General features: G+C 41.9%; 1 protein-coding gene across 4 annotated transcripts in view; it reads right to left on the reverse strand.

The window, feature by feature from the left end:
* Positions 1-25,873, reverse strand: part of FARP1 (FERM, ARH/RhoGEF and pleckstrin domain protein 1) — a 176,907-nt gene that overhangs the window by 22,684 nt on the left and 128,350 nt on the right. For all 4 annotated transcript variants that reach the window (XM_083168766.1, XM_083168765.1, XM_083168764.1 and 1 more), the window contains exons 14-17: positions 9,494-9,681; positions 6,411-6,500; positions 5,733-5,866; positions 4,549-4,630 (exon numbers count right to left, since the gene is read on the reverse strand). In XM_083168766.1, the coding sequence (XP_083024892.1) occupies positions 4,549-4,630; positions 5,733-5,866; positions 6,411-6,500; positions 9,494-9,681 (494 nt within the window). The remainder of the gene's footprint in view (positions 1-4,548; positions 4,631-5,732; positions 5,867-6,410; positions 6,501-9,493; positions 9,682-25,873) is intronic.

The raw sequence follows: 25,873 nt of genomic DNA on the forward strand, positions 1-25,873 counted from the left end.
AAAAAAAATCCAAAATATTTCATTTAGGAAAAAGAAGTATTAGAAAAGAACACAAACTGGGAATATAATTCCACAGCACTGGGATGGTTTATTGGGAAAAGCAACCATAAAACCCCAAGATCTTAGGGACCAGCAGGAGATCAAAATCACAGGATCATGGACTCAATAGGCTAAACTGCATCAGATCCTATTGTTCTTCACTCAAGCTGAAGTAGATCCCAGTTCCAGCAACACACAGGTTGATAGCAGTCACTATGGATTTACCAACATGCTATTATATATGTAAACTTATTAATTGATGGACTATTTTAGTCATTGTCCCTATGTAATCATGTTGTTAAATTGCGAAAAAAGGAAATTAAATGACAATCAAATAACTTTGATATGTACATTTTCTGGGATTGAGGTTGGTACAGATTCCAAATACCAAATATATACTCTAATGTCACATAGTATCCAGTATAAATTTTCACCTCTAATTCTCATTCTGTCAGGGGATACCTGATCTGGCCTAGACACAAGTCAATAGTGATTGTATCTTTGAAGTAGTTAACCTATATCGTACGGACATAAGTGATAAAATGTAAGTAATAAACAAACGATGAAGGTCTATTTTATTTTAACAAAATAAGAATTCAATAGTATGGAGTAAATTTATTAATAGTTTGTTTTGCTGACCAAATTGCTGCCTCATCCCAACAAGAATCCACAGGCTGGAACCAAAATTATTGTCCACTAAAAATATTGAGACCCCAGAATTACTAAGAAGATCATCTTGATTGGGAGATTTCACTCTGCTAGGAGATCACAGATGTATTGTACTTAGAGGAGGTTATGCATGGCTAAACAATCTGAATGTGCTTACTTCACCACTCCTAGGGATTACCTCTCACCCTTAGTAAAAACGTGTTACTTACACCTCCCCCTGTATCATGGCCGAGTTACTTGCTGTAACCAGCAGACTGCTACATCAGCACCTGGAATGGCTTGTTCCACACTGCCATCTAGAAGAGCATCTCGCAGGCACCTACCACATTGCAGCAACCACCTCCTGGTTGGTGTTATCTAATTCATAACTGGTCACTCACTATGGACTAGTACGTTCTAAGGAGCTGGCAGAGGGCTTGAGCAGGAGGCACTGGCTCAACCCAGAACAGGCAAAGAACAGAGTAGCATTTTGTGCTACTCTGGTTGTCGCAGAATGTGAGTAGATGCCATGCCAGCATCTTGAAGCAAATAGAGGTTTATTGAACAAATAATATGTAATTCAAAAGACATTTACTCCCAGCATAAAAGATGTAACAGAAGACGAGTGATGCGAAGATGGTTAGAGTATATACGTTTTCAAAGCTCACATAGCCAACACTTGCCTACTCTCCTGGAAAGGCCAGGGGGCTTCCCAAAAGCAGATGGCACTCCCTTTCCGCCCATAAGTGTGGGAAAGCCTCCTGTAGCTACCAGTTACCAGTTTTGCAACTGAAGATCCAAAGAGAGCAGCCCAGTTGCCAAGTGTGGGGTACACCCGCCAAACAAGCAATGTACATGCCCTAGACTAGTCAATTAAATCTCTAAATTTCTTTCGTACACTGCAATACCTAGATCCCTAGAATCTGTACATGCTTTCTCTTTTTAATCGAAAAAAAAATTAAATAAATGGCTGAATTGCTAAATTATAACCAAAGCAAAAAAAAAAAACCACACAAACACGGCGTGGGACGGCCCTCAACATTCATAACGTGCATTAAACCTTGAAGCCTAGGCTGGTAATAGGCTGGTAATAATAAATTTGTAAGACAAAGCATAGGTTCCTGATTTCCAGTGAACTTTACCAACCAGGATTGGTGGAACAATAGAGGAGAGAGCCATGTGGGGGATTTCACCATTTAAACCAGTCCTGGGCCAGTTGGCATCAGTGCTGTGTTCCCAAGGAGGGACGGTATGGGTCATAGGGTCAACTATATTAAGGGCGACGCGGCTTATTTTAGAAGGGTCAAAAGGCCAACGCAAGGAAAAAGCCGCCATGCATTTCCACGGTTTTGTGTCTATGTCAACTTGGACACCGTATAAGTGTACTGGTATGCTCGGCACACTATTATAGCCTCCCCCTCTGTACACTTGGATAGTTAAGTATGGGAATTTTTTTTAAAATCTCATGTGACCTTTCACATGTCTATTTACTGTATGCATCGACCTTTTGACCAGGACAACCTTTTTCCTGTGTTGACCTATGGCTTGTCGAATAATAGTGGTTGACCTATTGACTGTCGACTTATTTATTGTCAACCTGCCAACTGCATCCCAGGAGTTTTGATTCCACAAATATAAAGATGCTTCCCCCTTCCAAGGAAAATACTAACAAAATAATAAAATAAACGTGACTGGAGTGCAAACAATCTCCCGCAATAATGAAGGAACATCTTTCTATTCTTAGCACTGGACTTTCTCACGGTCTTGACCTACAAAAACTATCTAAATATAGAGGGGGGGGGGGGGGGGGGGGGGGGGTTGTTTCACTCACTGTTACTAATGTGAGAGTATTGGATAACTTTTTCTTTCAGTGTGTCTACAATGCTCTGAGCACTATTCTATTGTCATCCAGGGTGATCGTACCTACAGTGTTGTTTTTTTTAAAGCAACCTGTATAAAGTAGATGATGATAATAATAATAATAATAATAATAATAATAATAATGATGATATTTATAGATCGCTTTTCTCCCAATAGGACTCAAAGTGTTTCACCATTGTCTTTACAGCTTGAAATACAAAACAAGCTTAACAGTGGATGTCAGTGAAATGCTTGAGTAAATAAGTATGTCTTTAGTCTATTTTTAAAGTATTCCACAGTGAGGGCTTCTCGCACTGTGCGAGGATGAGAGTTCCACAGAGTTGGAGCAGCAAAGTTAAAAGCTCAACCCCCAGATGAATTCAGGGAGACTGGTACAGGGTACTGGTAGTCATCCTTTTTCAGTGGATGGTAGTAATTGAGTAGGACAGTAGGACAGGGATCAGCAGCTGCTGCAGGTACCTTGGGCCCTGGTCACGTAGGGCCTTGAAAGTGAGTAAGCCAATATTGAAAACGATTTGCCATTTTACAGGTAGCCAGTGAAGGGCATAGAGAATGGGAGTTATGTGGCTGGAGCGGGGCTGGTTAGTTAATAGTCTGGGGGCTGCATTTTGTACCAGCTGCAAGCGGTGCAATTCTTTTGCTGGAAGACCCAGGTAGAGAACATTGCAGTAGTCTGGTCGTGATGATATAAATGCATGTATGACTTTAGGCAGGTCTTCTGAGGGAATTAAGTGCTTGATTCTGGCTATGTTTCTCAGATGAAAGAATGAGGATTTGATTGTGGCTGACACCTGATGTTTAAGTGTCAGGCCACTATCCAGGACAACACCAAGATTCCGCACATGGTCAGAGTTTTTTAGTGCTGTGCCCCCCAGCGTAAGACCTGTCAGTTGGCTATTCTGCCGTCTTGTCCTGTGATTTATCATCAGGACTTCTGTTTTATCTGGGTTCAGTCTCAGGATGTGCTGCAGTAAACGTTATGTAATACCATTAGTCCAAAGGGCCTACACACAGGGAGATTTGCTGATGAGCGTTCTGAGCAATGTTAGATAACAATAGCAATGTTAGATCATCAGAACACTCAGCAAGATCGCTCAGCACACAGCGATGTGTCAGGCTATGTGCTGAGCGGCCAGTGTTCCCCAGTGAGAATATTGGCCCTGCCGGACGATATTACTAGCGATGTGCGGGCTGTTCATCGATATGGTCCCTATACAGGGAGCGCACTGTGTGTAGGCCCCATAACAGCTCTCAAATCCTACCCCTCACTAATGTATTCTGCATCCAGCTTGGTAAAAACCACCACTGCATAGTTGCGTTATGCATGTTCTAGCAGTGGCATATTAGGCTTACGTCAAAAAGTTTTTTTTTAATGAAGATCACATACTATTAACTGAACTAATCCTATTCAAACACGGACATCATTGGGTAGAACAAACCATTGTTGAAATGGCCACTTGAGACAAGATGTGCAGATAGTCATGAGGTTATAGGGGACACAACCACAAAGGGCTTGAGATAACATAACTCCACTCTGTAACTGGTATTTTAAGGATTACCTCTCTTTGATCTCTCTTAAGCAAAGGTCACTGAAAACCCTTTAATGATTTTTCTCCTTTGGGCCTTTTAATTATTCATGCTACTTGCAATCACTGTTTGGAAAACCTAAGTTGCAGTAATGTAGTTATCAAATTCACAAAGTATGCCACATACTGTATCATTCAATACATTGGATTTGGCTTTTGTTGATAGTTGAATTGCCCACATCTTGTTTTGGACAATGAATACTCCAAAAAGCTGTTTTAGTAAATTAAAAAACAAACAGTACATAATACAATACACATTATACTTAAACATATGTACAATCTTATCAGTGGCTGAATTATTGAGTAAGTTCTATCGTATGGTATTTACTTATTACCAAGGGCAAAACTGAAGGGGTTGTTTGGTTGCTAAAAGATGGAAGGCTTTCCAAAGTACCTTTAAACCCTGAATGTTCTTCAGCATCACATCACCAATTTTCTGATTATCAGCTTTCATATGCGAATTGGACCTTCCTTCCCTGACAGAACACAAAGCAATATTAATTCATAGACCTATTAAAAATAGTATTTTTTTTTTTTTTATAAATCCCTTGGTTATACAAAAAGACGCCACTTGGTGGTGCTGAGTTACTTCATGGGCCTTGCAACAGCATTCCCTGTCACAGTACAACAGCTTATAATAGATCATGTAACATTACACATGTCAAACTTAAAGGCATTACACTTTAAAATGTAAAGTAATTGTATATTTAATAAATTATTATAAACACACAAGATCTGTATACAGAGAAATTCCTACATAACTAGCAAGAAAATTTTTCCTAAATAAACCGTTCTCGAGCTGTAACTTTAAATAATGCTAATCAATGGGATTCTATATATGTGAACTCTTCCTGAATCTTGTTTATATTTGGTATGCGCACAAAATGACCATTAAAACCAATGGAGCATTGCAAACCAACATTCATATTGTCATCTTGCGAAATGGAACTAGAAATAAAGGACCCACTTTGAGACTTCACAATCACAGTTTTGTGTGAAAATACAGTCATACAACTCATTTGGTATAACTTTGCGTTGTTTCTGTATCCGATCGACTGTCTAAAATTGACCATGTTATTATGGTGGACCACGCCTAGTCAAACGCATCTATTTAGATGGCTAAAGATAGTCGACAATGTCTAAATCAACACTAACGAAAGTTAGACACAGTGTTAGGTCGACAGGAACGTGATCGGCAGATACTTGTCATGAGGATTTCACCATATTTTTGCTTTAGACCGACTTGGTTCATACTTCATCCAAGTGGGCATAGCATTAGATTATAATAGTGTGCCCGAAGCATGGCGAGCCAAGAGTCATGTGAGGGGACATGGTACACTTACATGGTGTGCAGGTATAACTATGGTGAAATAGCCACCAGATAAAACTCATGTCAACCCCTGTGACTGCCGATCACACTCCCTTCCACCTGACGATTGCATCTAACTTTAGTTCCTGTTGATCTAGCCGCTGTCGACTAAACATGGTCAATCTAGACACTGTCGATACGCTATAACATAACCATTATTTTCTGGGGTAATACTAAGACAGATATAAATAGAAGCAAACAAGTCTTACCAAACAGTAAGTCTCTGATCAACCTCCTTTAGGAAACTGGAGTGGAATTTGTGTAATGGGTCAAAATTGGAGAACATTTGATTTTTCAGTTGTTCTGGCATGGAGTCATCTTTGTTTACTGCATTCTGGAACCACTGGACGAGAGAGGAAGACAAAATCTTCACATACGGTTCATACATAAAATGCTTGGAATTGCTAACACTTATACATGCACAGTAATGTTAAGTAACCTAGAATTTACAACCTGCAGTATGACTAGGACTGACTCTGAGTAGCGGGATCATTTGCAGAGGGGCTAGGGAGGATGATGGCAGCCAGCACCAACTAACCACCCCTGACTGCCTGCAGATTCACCACTAAAGCATCAAAGTGCTTTCCTTTAGATGTAGGGAAATGCAAGGGTACAGGGCTCTGGGGGCCACACCATTGCATTGTACGGTGGCTTATATAACTATATAGATATGTGAAATTGGGGGTAAATATAAGCTAGTCCCTGATTCACTCCAACCTCACACTGAATGCCCCGGAAACACCATATTTAAGGTTAAATGTTGCCGACTTGTGTGTAAACAACACACTCTTGTTAAGTCCATGAATCGGGACAGGTGGTAGGTGAGACTGCAATCTCTTGAACAACACATCTGAGTTGTTATCAGATAGAATAATTAAAGAATTTACCACTGTAATGACTTCAAGGTCCTTTAGGTAGGTGCACTCTGTAGTTGAAACCTCCTTTGCAATAAAGTAGGCTTTGTCTGTAGGAAATCTCTGTCAAACAAAGGTATAAAAAACATAAGTAAATGGAATATGAGAAAATATAGGACATCTTAAATAAAAACCAGCATTAAGTAATAAAGCGACAAATGTATAAACATAGTGTACACAGGTTAGCTTTCCACATACAACCTACGTATGAGGACTTTGTTAGTCTTTCATTACTCGATGGAAGTTTCCACAGACCTAATATTACAGCAACTGCTTTCATGCTTGTGCAGTTTTCAGACATAAATAACGTCACTTTCTCCACCAAATGTAAACCATGAATTCACCGACTGGAGATGTGCTTGAAGGTTAACGTTGTGTATTTGTCTTGTTTAAATACGATCCAATCAGGAGTAATAATTTGGCAAACATCCAAAATGATGCATTTTTCAGCTGACAGTACCCAGTATGCATAGGTTTACGCTAATGGCACTGCATTATAAAGATATTTTGTGACAATCTTGGCTTATGTAAAAAGTATAAAGTGCCTAAATCAGTAAGGATTGTACATGCTAAGCTTGTCGCAGCAGCTTAAGATATGCAATCCTTAGCAATGCAAATGCAGGAGAAGGTGCATACCACCTCCTGCCTGCATTTGCAATCAGGGCTGCCACTAGGAATTTTGAGGCCCGTGACTGATTTCCAGTCCGGACACCCCCTTCACTTACCACCAGATTCCTGCTGCAGGTCCCGAAGCACAAGCTTCTTCAATGCAGGATGCCGGCGGCCAATGTAGCACAGGCTGGTGAGCAAATTAGAGCTCGTGTACCGGCAGCCATTCTGGTTGGCTAACGGTACAAAATGGCCTGTCAATAGGGCAAAGGCGTTCACATTATAGTGATGTGAGTGCAGAACGGGTCGTGCACGTGCGCAGCTTACAGATAATCAGGAAAGTGCAGCATCTATAACTTATGAGATCCAACCTTAAATTAGGCCCAAAGTGTGGCATGAGGAAATGGTGTTGGCTGTTTTGCATTATAGTTTCACACATCTCTATAGAGAACAGCTAAGAATAGTGTACACAGATATACAGGCTTGTGCGTGCAGTTCAGTAACAATAACCAATTACCTGTACAGACACAGACACAGACACACACACACACACACACACACACACACACACACAACAAACAAAAGTACATAAAATAGGGATTACATCATATGCTATGCTTACTACTGTATGTTGCTCAGTGATTACTTTACTTATTAGTCAGCAGCCATATTGTATGCCAGACTTACCTGTCCTTAAAGCATTCAGACAATTAACAACGGTGCCAATTAAAATATTAGCCAGAAGCCCCAGTACTAGGTATATCATTTGAACGGATATAAACCTGAATAAATGACCCACCTAAAACGATAACTGGCAACAATGATATTTAGCTACCAATCCAAGAGCTACAGCATATTATGTAATTTATGGTGCCGTTAAATATACAAGCAAAACCGTTCGTATAAAAATGATCAGACAAGTGATGTTCTGGATTTTCAACCTTATTCTCAACTATTCAACTTATTAAATAGTACTTAAGGAGCATGGGAATGTGGTCATTCATTTTAACAGCTCTGATTATTGGAGCCACATTAACCAAACTGACCTACTAAGGGCTAGATTCAGAGATGGCTGCTAATGCACAACTTGTGTGTCTTTGTATGCAGTGGCTGTGCAACAATATACAAATGCAGCTGAAGGTTGTATACATACAGTAGATGACTGCTGCCAATTTCTCTAAACTGCTACTACACCTGAAGACACATCTTAAGATCATCTGCAAGGACACTGGTCATCTAAGTAACCCTTAGGTTACGTGGTATGGCTAGAGTTATCACGCCACCAGGGCCATTACAGCTGTGTGGAAAGACATCTATTGGCCCCAACACTCCTGTTTTCTGTAAAGCTGGCTGTTGCCACCTCTTTCCCTCCCCCCAAATTACCACACCATCTAGTTAGCATACATCTTTAAATTAGGGATTAAAAATTCCCTCTGCTGCCAGACTAATAGCTCCTCTACACACAGCATGTCAAACAGTCTGCATATAAAACAACGGTACTTGTTTCCTAGTACGGCGCCCATCGCATCGCATACCATAAGCCTTACAATGCGATGCAATGTTACACGATGGCACCCGATGTCCTTTAAATTGTATAAGCACCCTAATGGGTGTTTTCAATGTTAAATGCCCCCCCTTATAAGATTATTAATTGTATAAGCACCGTAATGGGTGCTTACAATGTTAAAAGCACCCCCACGCCACCCCCAGTATCAACGCCATCCCGAAGCGTGGCGAGCACTGCGAGCCCGCGAGGGGCGGTGGTACGCGTCCTCCGACCTTTTCATACCCCCACTATCCACTTCGGCGTGGAGTCCATTTTAGATAGTGTGCCCGAAGCGTGGCGTGCGCAGCGCACCCCGCAAGGGGACGCGGAATACATGTAAAGTAATACGCGTCCACTCACCACACTTCGGGCTCGGTGGCTCGCCACACTATCTAAAAACAACTCCACGCCGACGTGGATAGTGGGGGTATGAAAAGGTCGGAGGATGCGTACTGCCGCCGCTCGCCATGCTTCGGGTTGGTGTGCATAGTGGGTGTGGCGTGAGGGTGAATTTAACATTGTAAGCACCCATTAGGGTGCTTATACAATTAAAAATCGTATAGTGGGGCCAAAATTGCATCACATGCGGCTATATGGCATGCGATGCGATACAATGCATAAGATGCCATACGATTGAAAATCGTGGGCACCGTGCTAGGAAACAAGTACCAAAACCACTTTACTAATGAATCTTGAGAAACCAGGTTTTGATTGGCTAATAGTAAAAACAAGTGTGTAACTGTGTGGGGGCAATATTAATGATCAAAATCCAATCAGCCTCTTTTCTATGCATCTTCAGATTACCTAATGTATTATATTTACATCATAGTCTATAAGAATGCATTTTTCAATGCATGTGTGGGTATTACGTAAGTTATAACACAACCAAACAGAACTGTACCTTTTTACGACTCTCTTCCTCATCATCAGTTCTGATGCAGATTGGCTCATTCAACAATGGACTAATCAGTGGAGAAGAAGGCTTTCCGTCGGGACTTAAATTTGGCGATAGAGAAGAGTTTAGTAAAGTTGTTCCTCCTTGAGAGTTGATAGATAGCTCTGAGAGGTGTGGGCTACCTGTTAAAGAACCTATAAAGAAAAAGAGAAAAAATGAGTATGGCATTTTCTTCCAAACAGCAGAACATCAAAGCCTAAATATCAGACTGAAGCACAGGCACACTGGTGAAAATGTACTGAGCCACGATATACCGGAAAGCTTAGTCACCAAGAGACAAACTGAAAATGGGATTACGTGATACTCCTGTATGAGAATATATATTTTTAATTAAAACAATGTACAGAATACGAAAGTCTAATGGGGCCAACATACTGGGTGAATTCAGGGCATTTTCTAAGCGATCTAACTTTATTGCTTAGAAAATGCCCCTACATCACTGTGTAGGGGCCATAATGATGTACATCGCTATTGCCCGGCTATTATGGTCAAGCATGCTGGATAAATCCAGTTAAATCACAGGGCAGGGCTAGTGCAGATTACACTGGCCCTGACAGACTGCTCAGCACACAGCGCTGACACATCACTGTGTGCTGAGTGTTCTGGCATAGCTCACACTGCTCAGCAAATCGCCCCATACAGTATGTAGGCCCCTAATGATTTGTCTCTGTCAAAGAGAAAGCTCCGTAACAGATCATGCCATGGTACATCTTCTCCAGTGTGCCAGAAGGACTACCGCGGGTTACTTTAAGCAGTTTGGGAGCAGTGGCTTTTACAATATGGACAATAGGTAGTATGTACTATACAATAGAAATTATGCTGGTGATAAACTACTGAATGGATATTTGCTAGAAAGGGTCTAAACAGAGGCCTTCTACAATACACAACTCCATAGCATTCCACACAGATGACAGGGGCTTAGTGAACTACATTACCAGTACTACACACAATAGACGTTGTATACCTTTTGCCGTCATTCCATTCATGCTCCATTGAATGCTTGTGACAGAAATCCTAGCACAGCTAGTCTACACTCAGTGAAGAGAAATGTCCAGATGGTAAATATAGGTGATAAATAACTGGCACGTCATGTGTGGGGAAAGATAAATTGGAAACATGAATGCCCGGAAAACCTGATCCGGCAGTGCATGGCAAGATGTTGGCATTCACCACTTTTGTCTTCATATTTTGTGTAGAGGTTTGGAAATAACAGATCCTAAAGAATATGGTTTTTGCAGATGATTAACTGACAGCTGCAAATATGCTACATCAGTAATGACCTTTGCAAGGTGTTAAGGATGACTAGATTCCCAAATTTACTAAGATGGGAGTTATATTTCACATGGGAATACATTCTATTATTTTCTAGAAGGTGCTAAATAAGTAGATTCTAATTGGTTCCCCATAGCAACATCCCATGTGAAATAGAATTCCCATCTTAGTAAATCCCCCACCCGCCAACAATTGTTTGCAATATGAAACTAGTTTCAACACCGTGAAGACGTATGAACTTCTTTAAGCTTATTGTTCATGTTAATTCATATACAATTTAGTTTAAATTGTTAAAAGTTATCTTATTTTACATGGCTTAATATTGGCCAAGCATATATAAATATTTATTATGCATACAGTACATGACTAAAACGAGCGTGTTGTATCAACAGATGGAAATGGCTCAAAATTCATAGGATTAAAGATTGCAGATGGCATTGCTGGTCGCACAATGGAAGCTACATCCCTGTGTGTGGGGGTGCACTACTAGGCTCCAGGGCGATGTCACCTGCACTACTAGGCTCCAGGGCGATGTCACCTGCACTACTAGGCTCCAGGGCGATGTCACCTGCACTACTAGGCTCCAGGGCGATGTCACCTGCACTTCTAGGCTCGGGGGCGATGTCACCTGCTGGCCAGATCCATGCAATCTGACTACTCATAAATGTGGCAAAACTGGAAAATGATCCTGGTGCTCGTAGGTTTGGGCAAAGGAAAATAAAAACAAAGCCATAATAGTCATAATGATTTCTAATCTAGCATTTCCTATTTAATTTGGTTTAAGTTAGGACTGGCCAATTTGAGGCCTGCTGTAATGTTGACTAAACCGAAGTCTGTACTTTCTGTGTTACTTAAATGCTGTCTATTAAGGACATGGCAGTGAAAGCAAAATGAAGGTCTTCTCAAGCCTGTACAGTTATGAGGGACCAACATCAACAAATATAACTAAGTTTCCATTGACTGAGGACATACTTTATAAGTCTTGGGAAGGGTAGATCTTGAACAGCATATTACTGACAGTAGTGACACAATCATTGTCATTTTCTTGTCTTATTCATTGTAATCATTCAAGGCACAACTCACCCAGATGCCAGTTATTTCAGGGGGCTGAATGGGAGTATGAACTAAACTAAATCAATGGTGGCCATGTACATTTCTACAACTACAACACAGTATTAAGCTCACACTTTAAGAGAAATGACACAAAAAGGTGCCTAGTTTATTGCTGCTGAAAAACATGAACAAAGTGAGGAGCTTTTAAAGTATTATACCAAGTACTTGACTCAAATCAAACTATCCTACTTCCTACTTATTTAATATGTGTGCGCGCGCGTGTGTATATATATATATATATATATATATATATATATATATATATATATATATATATAGATAGCACTCGGTCAGGCAGGGGCGGAACTACCGCCGGTGCAGACGGTGCAGTGCACCGGGGCCCAAGAGGTTAAAGGGGCCCGATGCCACCGTCTGCCCGGCATGACAGATTGAACTTGTGCCACACTTGCCTAAGGCTCCCGCTTATTGCATGAGCCTCCCGCTCCCCCCGCAAACCTGTCCGCACCTCCAGATTTTTTTGTGGGCTTCTATTAACATCTTTACTGCGCATGCGCACGCCCGGAGAGGAGGGTCTCGAGTCGACTCTGCACGCGCCACATGCTGTGTGCACTAAGGCAGTCCGTGCAGCGGGAGGAGCAGGAGAGACGTCAGCCAGGGCTTCCCTGATGCTGGCCCCGCCCACCACACGAACACAGTGGGCTCCGTGTATCAGCCCTGCTCTCCTGCCATAGGCGAATCTAGAATTATGGTAATGGGTGGTCCCAGACCTAGCCTTCACAGCATGGGGACCTTTGCGCGGCGTAGCCGCGCTGCAAAAAAAGGGGCGTGGCCTCATGGGAAGGGGGCGTGTCATCACAAATAGGGGTGTGGTATTACACTTTACACCATGCACAGTAATGCCCATTACACATTTTAGCAAACTCCGTAATACCCATTACACATAAAGGAACACGCCGTAATGCCAATTACACATAAGGCCACACACCATAATGCCCATTACACATTGTGCCACACATCATGATGCCCATTACATACTATATAACAAACCGTAATGCCCATTACATATTTGCCCCATAAATGCTGCTTACCTACGTGCTCATTGCTAGGGGGTTCTTGCTTGATTGCACCATAGTACCCATTACACATGATGCCCCACACCAAAGTACCCATTACACATGATGCCGCACACCATAGTACCCATTACGCATGATGCCGCACACCATAGTACCCATTACACATGATGCCGCGCACCATAGTACCCATTACACATGATACTGCATACATAATGTCCCTTACACATGGTGCTGCACACATAATGCCCCTTACACATTATGCTGCACACATAATGCCCCTTACACATTAAACCACACATTGGGCCTTATTCTAGTTCACTCTTAGAGGCAAATTCCTTCTCAGATGGACAAAACCATGTGCACTGCAGGGGGGGCAGATGTAACAGGTGCAGATATAATTAGATTTGGGTGAGTTATTTTGCTGCTGTGCAGGGTAAATACTGACTGCTTTATTTTTACACTGCAATATAGATCTCACTTTGAAGAAAAACTCCACCCAAATCTTACTCTCTCTGCACATGTTATATCTGCCCCACCTGCAGTGCACATGGTTTTGTCCATTTGAGAAGGAATTTGCCTCTAAGAGTGAACTAGAATAAAGCCCATTATGTGTAATGCCCCAACATATCGCCACTTGTAGCGTCCCTTAAGCAATGCCCTCAAAAGTGCCACTTGCTGTAAATTTTTATATGAGCCTTCACTGCTGCTGCAGGGAGAGATGGAGAGCGGTGCAGCTGCTTCTATGGGGAGAGGAGCAGAGCGCAGCGCAGCTCACGCTCCCACTCCCCTACTGGTGTCCCCTCTAGCCGAGTGGACATTTGAAATATTGTGCACGCTGTTGTTGTGCATGACGTCGGGGGAGCAAGCCGGGCGCCAACACCACATGATTAAAGGGGGGGGGGGCGGGCTGAGGTAAAAGTGGGGAGAAGAATTGGAGCGGCAGCTGCAGGGGTGACAGTCATTGACAGCTGGGCAGAGAGCAGGGGGCTGCCCGGCTGTATTCAGAGCACTGCAGGTCACCCCTTTTACAACAGAAAATGCAGAGATTTACCCGGGAATATGGTCCCAGGATCATGCAGGGACATTCCCAGGCTGACCCCTTATACACCAGCCTAGTCCCTGCATTTTCTGGTGTGAGGGGGAGAGACAACCACTTCCCTCTCCCTACCCCCCTTTAACCAACCAGCTATATCTTCGGAACCAACTGACCCATTTACATGAGACCAGTATCATATTGAAGAACTTTTGAGTTGGCTTTGAATGATTTTCATCCCGTGAAACTGGGCTGTTTGGTTCCAGAGAAATCTGCCCTCAAAGAACATAAACAGTCATGAAATTACATTTAAGAAATGAAAAAAAAAAAAACAGTTTAACCTCAATTTCCCTGGAACCAATTAACCCATATGGATCCAGCCTGGTATCAGATTGAAGGCCCAGCAATTTGGGGTCGACTGAGATCAACCTCGAGCTTCAGTGATGCCGAAGGGGGAACTGGCAGCCGTTGAACTGGGTGATGGGTCCCATGTTATCCTATAGGGAAAATGTTCCAGCTTTGCCTGGCAGTATCTCTGGTTCCCATTGGGCTAGAGACACGGGGCTGGGCTCGTTGGAAAGCCCCATTCCTCATCTACAAAATGGGCTAATGGGTGGTCCTGTGCACCCCCGGACCACCCCCTAGATTCGCCTATGTCTCCTGCTCCTGTCACCGGCTGCTCTGATGCTGTCTCCGCCCATCCACCACACTGCCAACTGCCTCAGAGTCCTCCCTGCACCTCCCAGGAATAGGGAAAAGGTTAGTGCTGTGGTGTACTGGGGCAGTAATATGAGGAGGGGAATGTGACTTGTACTTTACTTGTGTGTGTGTGTTTGTGTGTGGGGTGGGGTGGGGGGGGTGTTCTGTTTAGAATGTAATATGGGGTTGTCTGTGTATCATATAGTATGGGGGCTGTTTATCATGTAATATGGGGTGGTCTGTGTGTCATGTAGTATGGGGGCTGTGTATCATGTAGTATGGGGTGGTCTGTGTGTGTGTATCATGTAATATGGGGGGCTGTGTATCATGTAATATGGGGTGGTCTGTGTATCATATAGTATGGGGCTGTGTATCATGTAATATGGGGTGGTCTGTGTGTCATGTAGTATGGGGGCTGTGTATCATGTAATATGGGGTGGTCTGTGTGTCATGTAGTATGGGGGTTGTGTATCATTTAATATGGGGTGGTCTCTGTGTGTATCATGTAATATGGGGTGGTCTGTGTGTCATGTAGTATGGGGGGCTGTGTATCATGTAATATAGGGTGGTCTGTGTATCTTATAGTAGGGGGGCTGTGTATCATGTAATATGGGGTGGTCTGTGTGTCATGTAATATGGGTTGGTCTATGTGTCATGTAGTATGGGGGCTGTGTATCATGTAATATGGGGTGGCCTGTGTATCTTATAGTATGGGAGGGCTGTGTATCATGTAATATGGGGTGGTCTGTGTGTCATGTAGTATGGGGGCTGTGTGTCATGTAATATGGGTTGGTCTGTGTGTCATGTAGTATGGGGGCTGTGTGTCATGTAATATGGGGTGGTCTGTGTATCATGTAATATGGGGTAGTCTGTGTGTCACGTAATATGGGGTGGTCTGTGTGTATAATGTAATATCGGGGTCTGTGTATAATGTAATATGGTGCTTTGTATACGGTGCAGGGACAGAGGGAGTGCAGTCAGGGAGCCAGGGGCTGCCCAGCTGCTAGGAAATGGAATGCCAGAAATAGGGGTCACTATACTAGTCCATGCCCTCTCCCAGGCCACACCCACATGGCTTGTAGCTCTCTGCCCCCTCTTGCAATTTCAAGCACACAAAAGTTGTGAAGTCTACCATTGCAGAACACACCCCTGGCAGGGAGCATGATGTCTCACCCCCCCCCCCCCCCCCCCCCCAGCAGCACGGCACACTTGCACCCGGAATGTCCCTGAAACTAGTTTTTAAAAGTAGGCAAGTATGACTTGTGCGCCGTGATGTGCGCCGTGTGGCGGAAGAAGGGTACGCAGGCAGCGCAGGACAGGTTTCGTCAGTGGCGGCTCAGGACTGGTACTAGTACTACAAAGCGACTTGCAGCGTGTGGCATTGGAGTCGGACGCCGGGACATACCCTGCCTGGGTCTGACTCTTCATCCATTCCGGCCCGGGACAGGTATACTTTGGTAGTCTAGCAACAAGCAGCCAATCGCAAGGCTGCCTGTTGCTGCTCTGAGACGCCGAGTAGATAGGAAAAGATTCTGCTTCAAGGCTGAGCAGGCAGGCGGCGCGGAGGAGCGACTCCCTGGAGTACCAGACAGCAGAGGTAAGTACACTTAAGGGGGGCTGCGGGCCGCACTACTAAGCGCACATAAAAACGGGGGCTGGGGCCGCACTGCACCGCACAATCATTTTCAAAATGGGGGGGGGGCTTGGGCGTCCGCCTTAAAAACATCAGATGGGGCACAGAAAAGTAGTTATATATTATATTAATAAATACATCCATTCCTTGTACATTTCTGTGAGGAAAAAAATAAAAAATAAATATATATATGTATATATATATATATATATATATATATATATATATATATATATATATATATATATATATATATATATATATGATGCAGCCAGTGTCCATAGGCCCTGGTTCATATACGGTATATATACTTTTTTCACAGAAATGTACAGGGAATGGTTTTATATTTATAAATATAACTATTTTTCTGTGGCCCATCTGATATTTTTACGCCCCCCCCCCCCCCAATATTGAATAATGATTGTGCGGGGGGCCCAGAGCATTTTTTGCACCTGGGCCCATGGCTCCCTAGTTCCGCCACTGCGGTCAGGCACAACCCATAAAATGCTGTAAAGGTCCCGGTGCCAGCTGTAACCTCACTGTGAAGGCAATAACATACGATATCCACGCTGCAACCAAGCAGCTGCAGCAGCACACGGGCAGAAGAAGAAGGACACGAAGAGCAGGAACTACTGCAACGTTTCGATTTTAATAATCGTCATCAGGCATGATGACGATTATGAAAATCGAAACGTTGCAGTAGTTCCTGCTCTTCGTGTCCTTCTTCTTCTGCCCGTGTGCTGCTGCAGCTGCTTGGTTGCAGCGTGGATATTATATATATATATATATATATATATATATATATATATATATATATATATATATATATACACATACACATACCGCAAGAAACCCTTTCCATGCACAAATCTGTAAAGGTTGTGTGTTTCGGTGCTATGGAACCATAGAAGATAGCCTAACAGCCACATTTCACAGACAGGATCTGCAGGCATCAGTGTCAGAGTGTTACACCTTTGTAAGTCTGGAAAGAGGGGTGGTTAATGTCGGTGTGAGGCCCTGCTCCTGTGTACATTTCCAGCTATTGTGCTTGCACCTAGTGATGATTTTGTACCATATCATCCCCCCAGATATTCACTGCATAAGGCTCCTACAGGACCTCACACTTCATTTAATCAACCCTTAAGAATATACAGAAGAAACAACATGCATTTTTATTCTTTACAAACCGTAATCTCATCTAATTAGCCTACGCTCACAAAATTCAGTAATAACAGTAAATAACTCTTCTAATATACATTAAATGGTTTGGTGCAAGTTTGGAGCTGACAAATTCCTCACTGTATATGTATTATTATTACATAGCAGAAATTCTGCATATAATATTTAGTTGAACTACAGTATATGGTCAGTCTATGTATATGGCACAATGAGATGAACTCATGTTCTGATAAACACAATCAATTCCAGATCCTTCCGGAATGCAAAAAAGTCTTTCTTATGAGCAAAAGCTTTTCTTGTTGCAGTTTTATTTTACCCTTTTGGAACATTTCACAAATAACTAAAAAGCCTCTTTCTCCAGGAAAAAAAAAAAAGAAAAAAGAAAAGTAAAAAAAGAAAATAAAGTATATTCATATACTGTACATGGCCATAACATTCTGACTTTGTCAGGCCAGGCTGTTTTGATGCCCCGCTCCCTAATACTACGCTGATTCTGGCAAACTTGCAGTTTAAACGTCAATGTATGCGAATTGATATTTCAGTAAAAAGAAGTTGAACTTTTACTAATTGTGTGCTTCTCCTTTAACTTTGCAAGCCAATTATTCCCAAGGTTCATGGTTGGGTCCTAATAGAGAATTAGCTGCACATTGCCCAGGAGTATACAGGACGGAATTTTGAATTTATGTGACTGTCTGCAGTGGGAACTCTTTGTATAGCAGGAGGATGACTTTTATGAGTGACTTATTTCTGATGCAGATGTCCGAGGAGGATACAATACCAAATTAACATAGATTTGCAGAAATATATTGGCATTCTAATTGGTTGCTTAATTTTGGAGTTATGTGGCAAAACATCCACCTGCTATTTACAATGCATCACCATTGTGACAGTTATACCACTTTTACACCAAAACTGCCGGGACGCACCAGGGAATTTGGACCCGGATGCGCCCCGACAGTTGTTCCCTTTTACACCGGCGTCCCCCGGCATTATGCCGGGTGGGCGACGCCGGTGAATTCGGGCCCTGATTCTTGTGAGTGGCTAATATAAAATAATTTTACTTTGGGTAGTACTGAGAAATTAGTTTCAGTGACCAATAAAACGCGTGCGTGTGGTCCTCTTACTAAAACTAGAAAAATAAGGGTTCATTGCTTTAACATTAACCAATGCACAGCCGATAAAGAATAAGGTCAAACTATAAAAAACTATGGGGGTCTAAAGCCCCATAGATGACATAGTAAAATGTATTGCCCTGGAGGGTTCTACTGAGCGATAACTCATCTAGTGTGTACACTCAACATTATTAATGATATTGTTAACGACCCCCCCCCCCCCCGTATGAACAGATCAGATGAGGGAGGTCTTTGTTAACGAGGGCAATACACATTTGCTTGCTACAGCTAGTGTGTATGCACCAGCAAATGTAGGCACTTGCCGATGCCGGGTACACACATTGGCTTTTGTGTACTCAGGTTTAGGCAGAGTTAAGGATGACAACTCTTTATGAAGGTTATAAAGCAGGAGATAATCAGATATATCTGACTTACTGAACTACATAGCTCGTTGCCTGAAATTCTTCAATAGCCTATTGCCTCTAAAGGGCAAAGCCATCCAGACAGGGGATCTTCTGATCCCTACCCAGTAAGTAGGAGCTGAATGCCCGGAATGCCTTTACACTAATTCTACATATATTCTTATTTAACGGGTCAGCTATTTTAGGTTTTAACAAGAAAGTTATGGTGCAACAGTAATGGCATCCTGCATAGCCTCTAACACATACTGTAACTGTGACGGTCGTATTACTTATTGCAAAATATAAAGGATAGTGGAAAATTGAGCTGTCAACTTGGTACCATGATCTTCCTGATCAAAACCTGACAGCTAGACATTCCTCTCAATGTCAGAACACTCCAGCAAAGCAATGGCAGATTGTTCCACATAAGTCTGCAATGTAGTGCACATATAGAACAAATGGAAGTGACTAAACTAGATTATGCAGACATACCTGTGCGCAAATGAGTCTGAATCTGTGTAAGAAGTGCTACAATGTATTCTCACACTAAGGGCGGTATGCAGTCCTGGCAGCTATTTCTGCCAGCGGAACTAGCGGCTGTTGCCTATTCATTGCTGCCATTTCCAACAGCATGGAAGGCAGTTTCCGACAAATTGGGTCTGCTTTGTTGGAAACAATCGCCGATTGTCAAATTCATGCTCATTTTCGCCAATTCGCAGGCGTTTTCGGTAATCCTCGGAATTTCCCCACACTGGACTGTCGGTACTTTGAATACCAACAGTTGAGTTGCGGTTTAAAGAACCGAAAAAAGCCCGGCTTTCAACTGTCGGGATGTTTACTGGACTGAATATCCCCTAAGCCCTGTGTTTCAATGTTGACTTATACATTTACAACAAATTCTTGGGCTGTTGAATTGGCAGCCCAGCATCCATAGTATACTTTGAGGGTTTCTTCTCTATGCCTGAGACACAAAGATTATGAAAATATTATGAAAATATAAAGAAAAAAAACAACACAGTACAATACACCTATCACACAGCTCATGTGTCAGGTATGATGCAAAAATACTGCCTGGAATCATATCAAGCATGCACTGCAAACAAGCAGCAGTGCATAATGGGGATTGTAGTGTTCCTTCTAGAACCTTGCACCTTTTAAAAACCTTGCAGTTCCTCATTCCTGCCTGGGGTGTCGCTCTCTGCTCTGGTGTTTCTAGCGGTCTTATCAATACCTCAATACAGACCAGACTGTACTAGAAGAATGAAAGCAGACCGTGACACCACAGGATAGAGGTATTGCACGGATTTTGAAAGCTGCAGGGTGATAAAATAAACACTAGACTTGTAGTTCTGAAATAGCTAAAACATTAAGGCTTGTCTAAGGGCAGCTATGTTCCACAAGGGTAAACAAGGTAGACCTTTATCCTCCAAGCATGTACATTATTCAAATTCCTCTGTTAAAAGCTTTTGCCTATAGAAAGAATTAGAATAACTACTAACACTTCTAAAAACGAAAAGTGGTGCTGTTGCCCATAGCAACTTCATTGCATCCGAGAAAATAGTGAGAATCTGATTGGTTGCTATGGGCAACACCAACGCTTTTCATTTTTAAAAGCTTTAGTATATCTACCCCTTCATCTAGTGTGTGTGTGTGTGTGTGTGTGTGTGCCACAGGAAATAGTTATTTTCAAGAAGAATAAGAAAGAAAAACACCAAACGCAGTGACTAAGGAGTACACTTCATCTTACCCAGTGACTAGGTTATCACCAAGGATGGTCAGCGGGTTGACAAAACAGAAACAAATGACAGTGGTACAGCAGGTTTGGTAGAGGTAATGCCTCTGGCATGGGTGCAGGGGAGCAATGCATCACATGCACAGTAATTCACCAAGCGGCGCAGAGCAGCCCATAGCATTCCCAGCCAGCGCACTCATGCATTCATGTTACAGTATTACATCACAGGGCATCATTGTACTGCTGCCAGTAGGGTAACATCGGAATGTAACGCTAGTGCCAACTCGAATGTAAGTGAATAGAACAGATACCCAATGACATTAGAAAAAAAAACATCTTTAATGCAAAGGGTATGCTGAACTACTTACTAGTGCACAGCCTACTGTTACACCACTGACAGGAGTAGTCTATTGAAAAACACACCTTTTCTAATCAACAACAGTGATCCACGATCAATTAATATTCCCTGCAATAAGAATAAATGATAAACCTGCCGATGGAAATTCCATAATGCAATATGCAAAATAAAATTGGAAATAACTGACAGTAAATGATCTGTGTGCTCCTTAAACTAAGAAACTGTTTTAGTTTATTAGCATATGAACAGATGTATAGATTGCTTTGTAAGAGGGCATGAACATGACATACTGTAGCAATAATACATTATTATCAGCTCTGCTTGGACCACACATTCACCAGACACCCACTTTGTCTGACCCTTGGAGGGCAGTATCACTGCTGTTGAATGAAAAGACATTGTTCTGCATAAAACGGCAATCCAAAGAAACAGGAACAGCAAAACAGGACCAAGAATAATGTGAGAAACAGAGGATAAAACATGCTGGAGGATGAAGACAGAAACCCCCTTCCAATTCCTGGTTATGAAATACATGCCAACAAAAAGCAGTGCTTACATACAACATAAACAAATTTCTTTCGTCACAGTATATTAACAAATGACAAAAATGAGAATGCATTTCTCAAGGTAGTATATAACAAGAAAATTAGTGTACAAAGAGTTGGTTTAAAAAGTGAAACAAAGCAGATCGCACAAGAAGTTGGTTACAAGTCACACCGTCCTGCGTGCTCTGTGTGTTAGCGCACCTGCACATGCTTACATTTAGTAGCCAAGCACCCGTAGCAAGCATTTACATGGGAGGGCACCTTGCTCTCTTCATTTGTAATGGCTTTGTTATAAGAATTAATATACAGGCAATACTGAAGGCAGGAATACATGCGCGTGTATCAGATATGGGATATTAGGGTCTCCAACAAAACAGCTGTATCTAGTCTGGTCTTAAGACACATATAAGTGAGATCCTCTGAGAGCAAAGTCACAACCTCAGCTGTCTCCTTCACACTTTCTTTTATTACTGTGGCATATAGATATTGAGCTAATCCTACAACAAAATTCTCAAATGAATGGAAGTAAATTATTTATAAAAAAAAAGATAAATATTCAGTGTACTCCGGACGATAAAACAACAAGGTAAGTATAAAGCTACCTATTGTTTTAGGCCAAACGTTGCAGAACATCCAAATGGGTGTGAGCAGAAATCCTCATCAGGACCTAACGCAACTAAGTTGTGAATGTAATTGGTCAATAGCACAAACTGGACCTGTTTGTATAACAGTACAAGCCTTATGCCAATGTTTGTATCATTATCTAACATATGACGAGAGGGTGGAGCGCTAAGAACAGTGGATCAACTGGTTAATTGTAAAAAACAATATGTATAGTTTATTAAATAGATTGTATTAGATTAACAATTAATATGGTATAAAAACATTTGTGACAAACAGTTCATCTACTTGTGTACTCAAGTAAAATAAATTATGGGTTGTATACTTAGTGGTGTGAAGTCCCGTATGGAGTCTCAATAGGAAATTCCTAGAGATATTGGATTCCTTTGGGCAGATCCTTCTTAAAGGTGGATGAGTAGTGGGTCCATAAACCTTGCTGGATTTGAGTAACGCTGGAGGACCTGGATGAACCCCTGTTGGAATAGGGGTGTCCTCAATGATAGCACGTACTTGTAATCCGCAGTTTGTAGGTGGTGGAATCGCAAGAGTGGTTGTATAAAGATGGTACCTTTTCCAGCTAGTAGCCCAGGAATATTATTTGTAGAGTAAATCTCCAAAAGTAGGGTGTCCAATACCGATCAAAGTAGCCCAACAAAATAAAATCAACAGGTGCTCCTTGACATGTTTCGCTGTCTGGCTGACAGCTTTGAGAAAGCAAATAAAGCAAGGTTTATGGACCCACTACTCATCCAGCTTTAAGAAGGATCTGCCCAAAGGAATCCAATATCTCCAGGAATTTCCTATTGAGACTCCATAAGGGACTCCACACAACTAAGTATACAACCCATAATTATTTTAATTGAGTACACAAGTAGAAAAACTGTCACAAATGTTTTTATAATATATTAATTGTTATTCTAATACAATCTATTTAATAAACTATACATATTGTTTTTTACAATTAACCAGTTGATCCACTTTTCTTAGCGCTCCACTCTCCTTTATCTGTACCTATCCTTTAGGGGTTGACGCCCCCCAGTACGAGAAGCTTGACAAAACACCCTATCAGGCGCCCGTTTACTTCTGGCCGTAAGGCCATTAGTTAACCGCCTTGATCATTATCTAACATAACTGCAGGAGGAAGATAACCAGTATCAGGTGTGTGTAAAGTCATCTTCCTACTGCACCAGTGAGGTGCAGTGAGGTCAGTGGCTGAGGCGGCACTGGCTAGAATCAGAGCCAGATTTGCACATACAGTACATAGATGAACCTGATGGTTCATTCCATGCCACCACTTTACAAGAGGTGCATCATCATACCTTAAATACCACCACAAACGTGCAAGACGCTACTCGCGCCCTTCACCGCGTCTCCATTAGACGCGGTGAAGGGCGGAAGTAGCGTCCTGTGCATTCGTGGTCCTCGTCAGCACGGCAGCGGGGAGTAGATTCCCAGTCATTCTCCACTTCAGGGGAGACAGGCAGGATGAGTGTCGGGTGCGGGGCAGCACAGGGAAGCAGCGGGGAGCTGGCGGCAGGCTCCGTCAGAACGGGGCGTGCAAGCATCTCGTACGCGCCCCCTTCTGTTGAAGCGCACACAGCGGTGGTTGGCGACTATCACCAGGAGCAGCTCCATTGAGAACTTGTCCATCTGTGTGTATGTGTGCATGTGTGTGATATAGATATATTTTATCTTGGTAAATTAACCGTAAAACTAAACATTCTTTTTTCATTTTAATTCAAGTACCTGCTGCTATTGTGTTTTCAACCATAAAAATATAATGCTATTAAGTGAAAAGACTTGCTACAAAATGTGACCGCATTTGCTTTGAAATGTAATGTTTGCTACAGTGGTGCAGCCAAGACTGCCTCTTACATTACACAGAGATAAAGCTAGCCAGCAACATTCTTGGTGAAATAATAACATTTGTAATTTGCAAACCTCACTAACTGGGCCTCAGGTGATCCTGTCAATATACAAAAACAACCAATGCTACGTGGTTACTTGTTAATAAAAGACCATATCTACTAATATAAGAGCAATGCAACATCCCATTATTTTCTATACCCATACCACACATGGATCTATAGAAAGTCCAGAATTTCCTAACACTACCTTACAAAACACCTAAACCAGAAAGACCATCTAAAATCCTGCCCCCAAATTAGCATTAACCCTTTGCGTGCCAACATCTCTGAGATGTGCAAAAAAATCTGCGCCACTCACATTTGTTCTATATATTCAAATAAAAAATGTTTTGTAAAAAAAAGACCGATAAGGTAAACATTACAGGTCATTATGATGAATACAAATGTTTGCTTGGCAATTTTCACATCTATTTTGTCTAATTCTCTTGGCACTCAAAGGGTTAAGGAACAAATCAGGCTTGAAGCCCTAGTACATACAAGTTTTACAGGCCCCAAAAAAGTAAGAGGACTACTCCTTGTAAATAAAGATCACAATCCGTGAATTCTAAAACTATTCTTACTAAACTGCGTTGTAGCCATGTATTTCTGAGTAATAGGCACTGTAAAGTAAAAAAACATTTAACCTAAATAATAAACTGTCTGTAGAGTATGGCTTGGTGTACAATTGTGGCACTAAGGCTTATTTTTTCCATTACCACAAGCACATCAAATTACTTCAAAAACAACATCACAGACAAGAGGTTGAGTCTTAATGTTTTTTAAAAAAAAGGCTTTAAAATTCTTATTTAGTAAGAATTAGTGCAAGTGTAGCTCAACAACTTGTGTGATTCCCGAATGACTACAAATACTGTACTCATATTCTACTTGAATGAAAAAAAAAACAGGTCTAAAAGACATCTATTATAAAAATCAATGTAAGTGCAACTACAACATTAAAAATCCATTAAAAAAAATCTCTATCACATAATTATTAAATTATCTTACCAAATACTTAAATTACGACGATTACCTATATTTAAACATAAAGTGCAAACTACCGATTATATTTTCTCTTGCCTTATGGCATGAGGAACACTATCACAGAAAGGTTTTAAAAGGACAATATTAAAAAATACTGTTCAACAGCTGAAAACATGTGCACCATCTTCATCACTAAAACTAAGACATGTATCCTCATCGTTTACCTCTTCAGCATACTCTTCCAGCTGAAGGCTACCAAACGAGTAGTTATTTCTAGGCATCGGTGAAGACGTTAAGACTATTGGATTCCCATACACAAGAGGGTGACCAAAAGAATCAACTATATCTGAATCTGTATCACCCGACTCACTACCACTGCTGGTAGAACCATCAGCCATTGGAAGAGCACCCATATGGTCTTCAACCATAGCAGCTGACCGCAATACCGGGCTGTATTTAGGCTGTCTGCTGTCAAAGATTCCGTTTGACATCATTTTAGCTTCCAAGGCAGCCATTTTGGTGAGGTGGGCTATCCTCTGCTCCTCATCCCTATGGTCTGTTACTGGAGTTGAGGTTATTTGACTTAAAATAAAAGGATCAGTATCAGAATGATTGCGATAGCCACTCTTTAGTTTCTGAATATGTGGCCTCTCTAAAGGTGTGTCGTACCTGTTATAATCATAATCGTGGCGAGCAAGATCATTCT

Source organism: Crinia signifera, chromosome 2, assembly GCF_055691185.1.
Source record: "Crinia signifera chromosome 2, ASM5569118v1, whole genome shotgun sequence".
Lineage (NCBI taxonomy): Eukaryota > Metazoa > Chordata > Amphibia > Anura > Myobatrachidae > Crinia > Crinia signifera.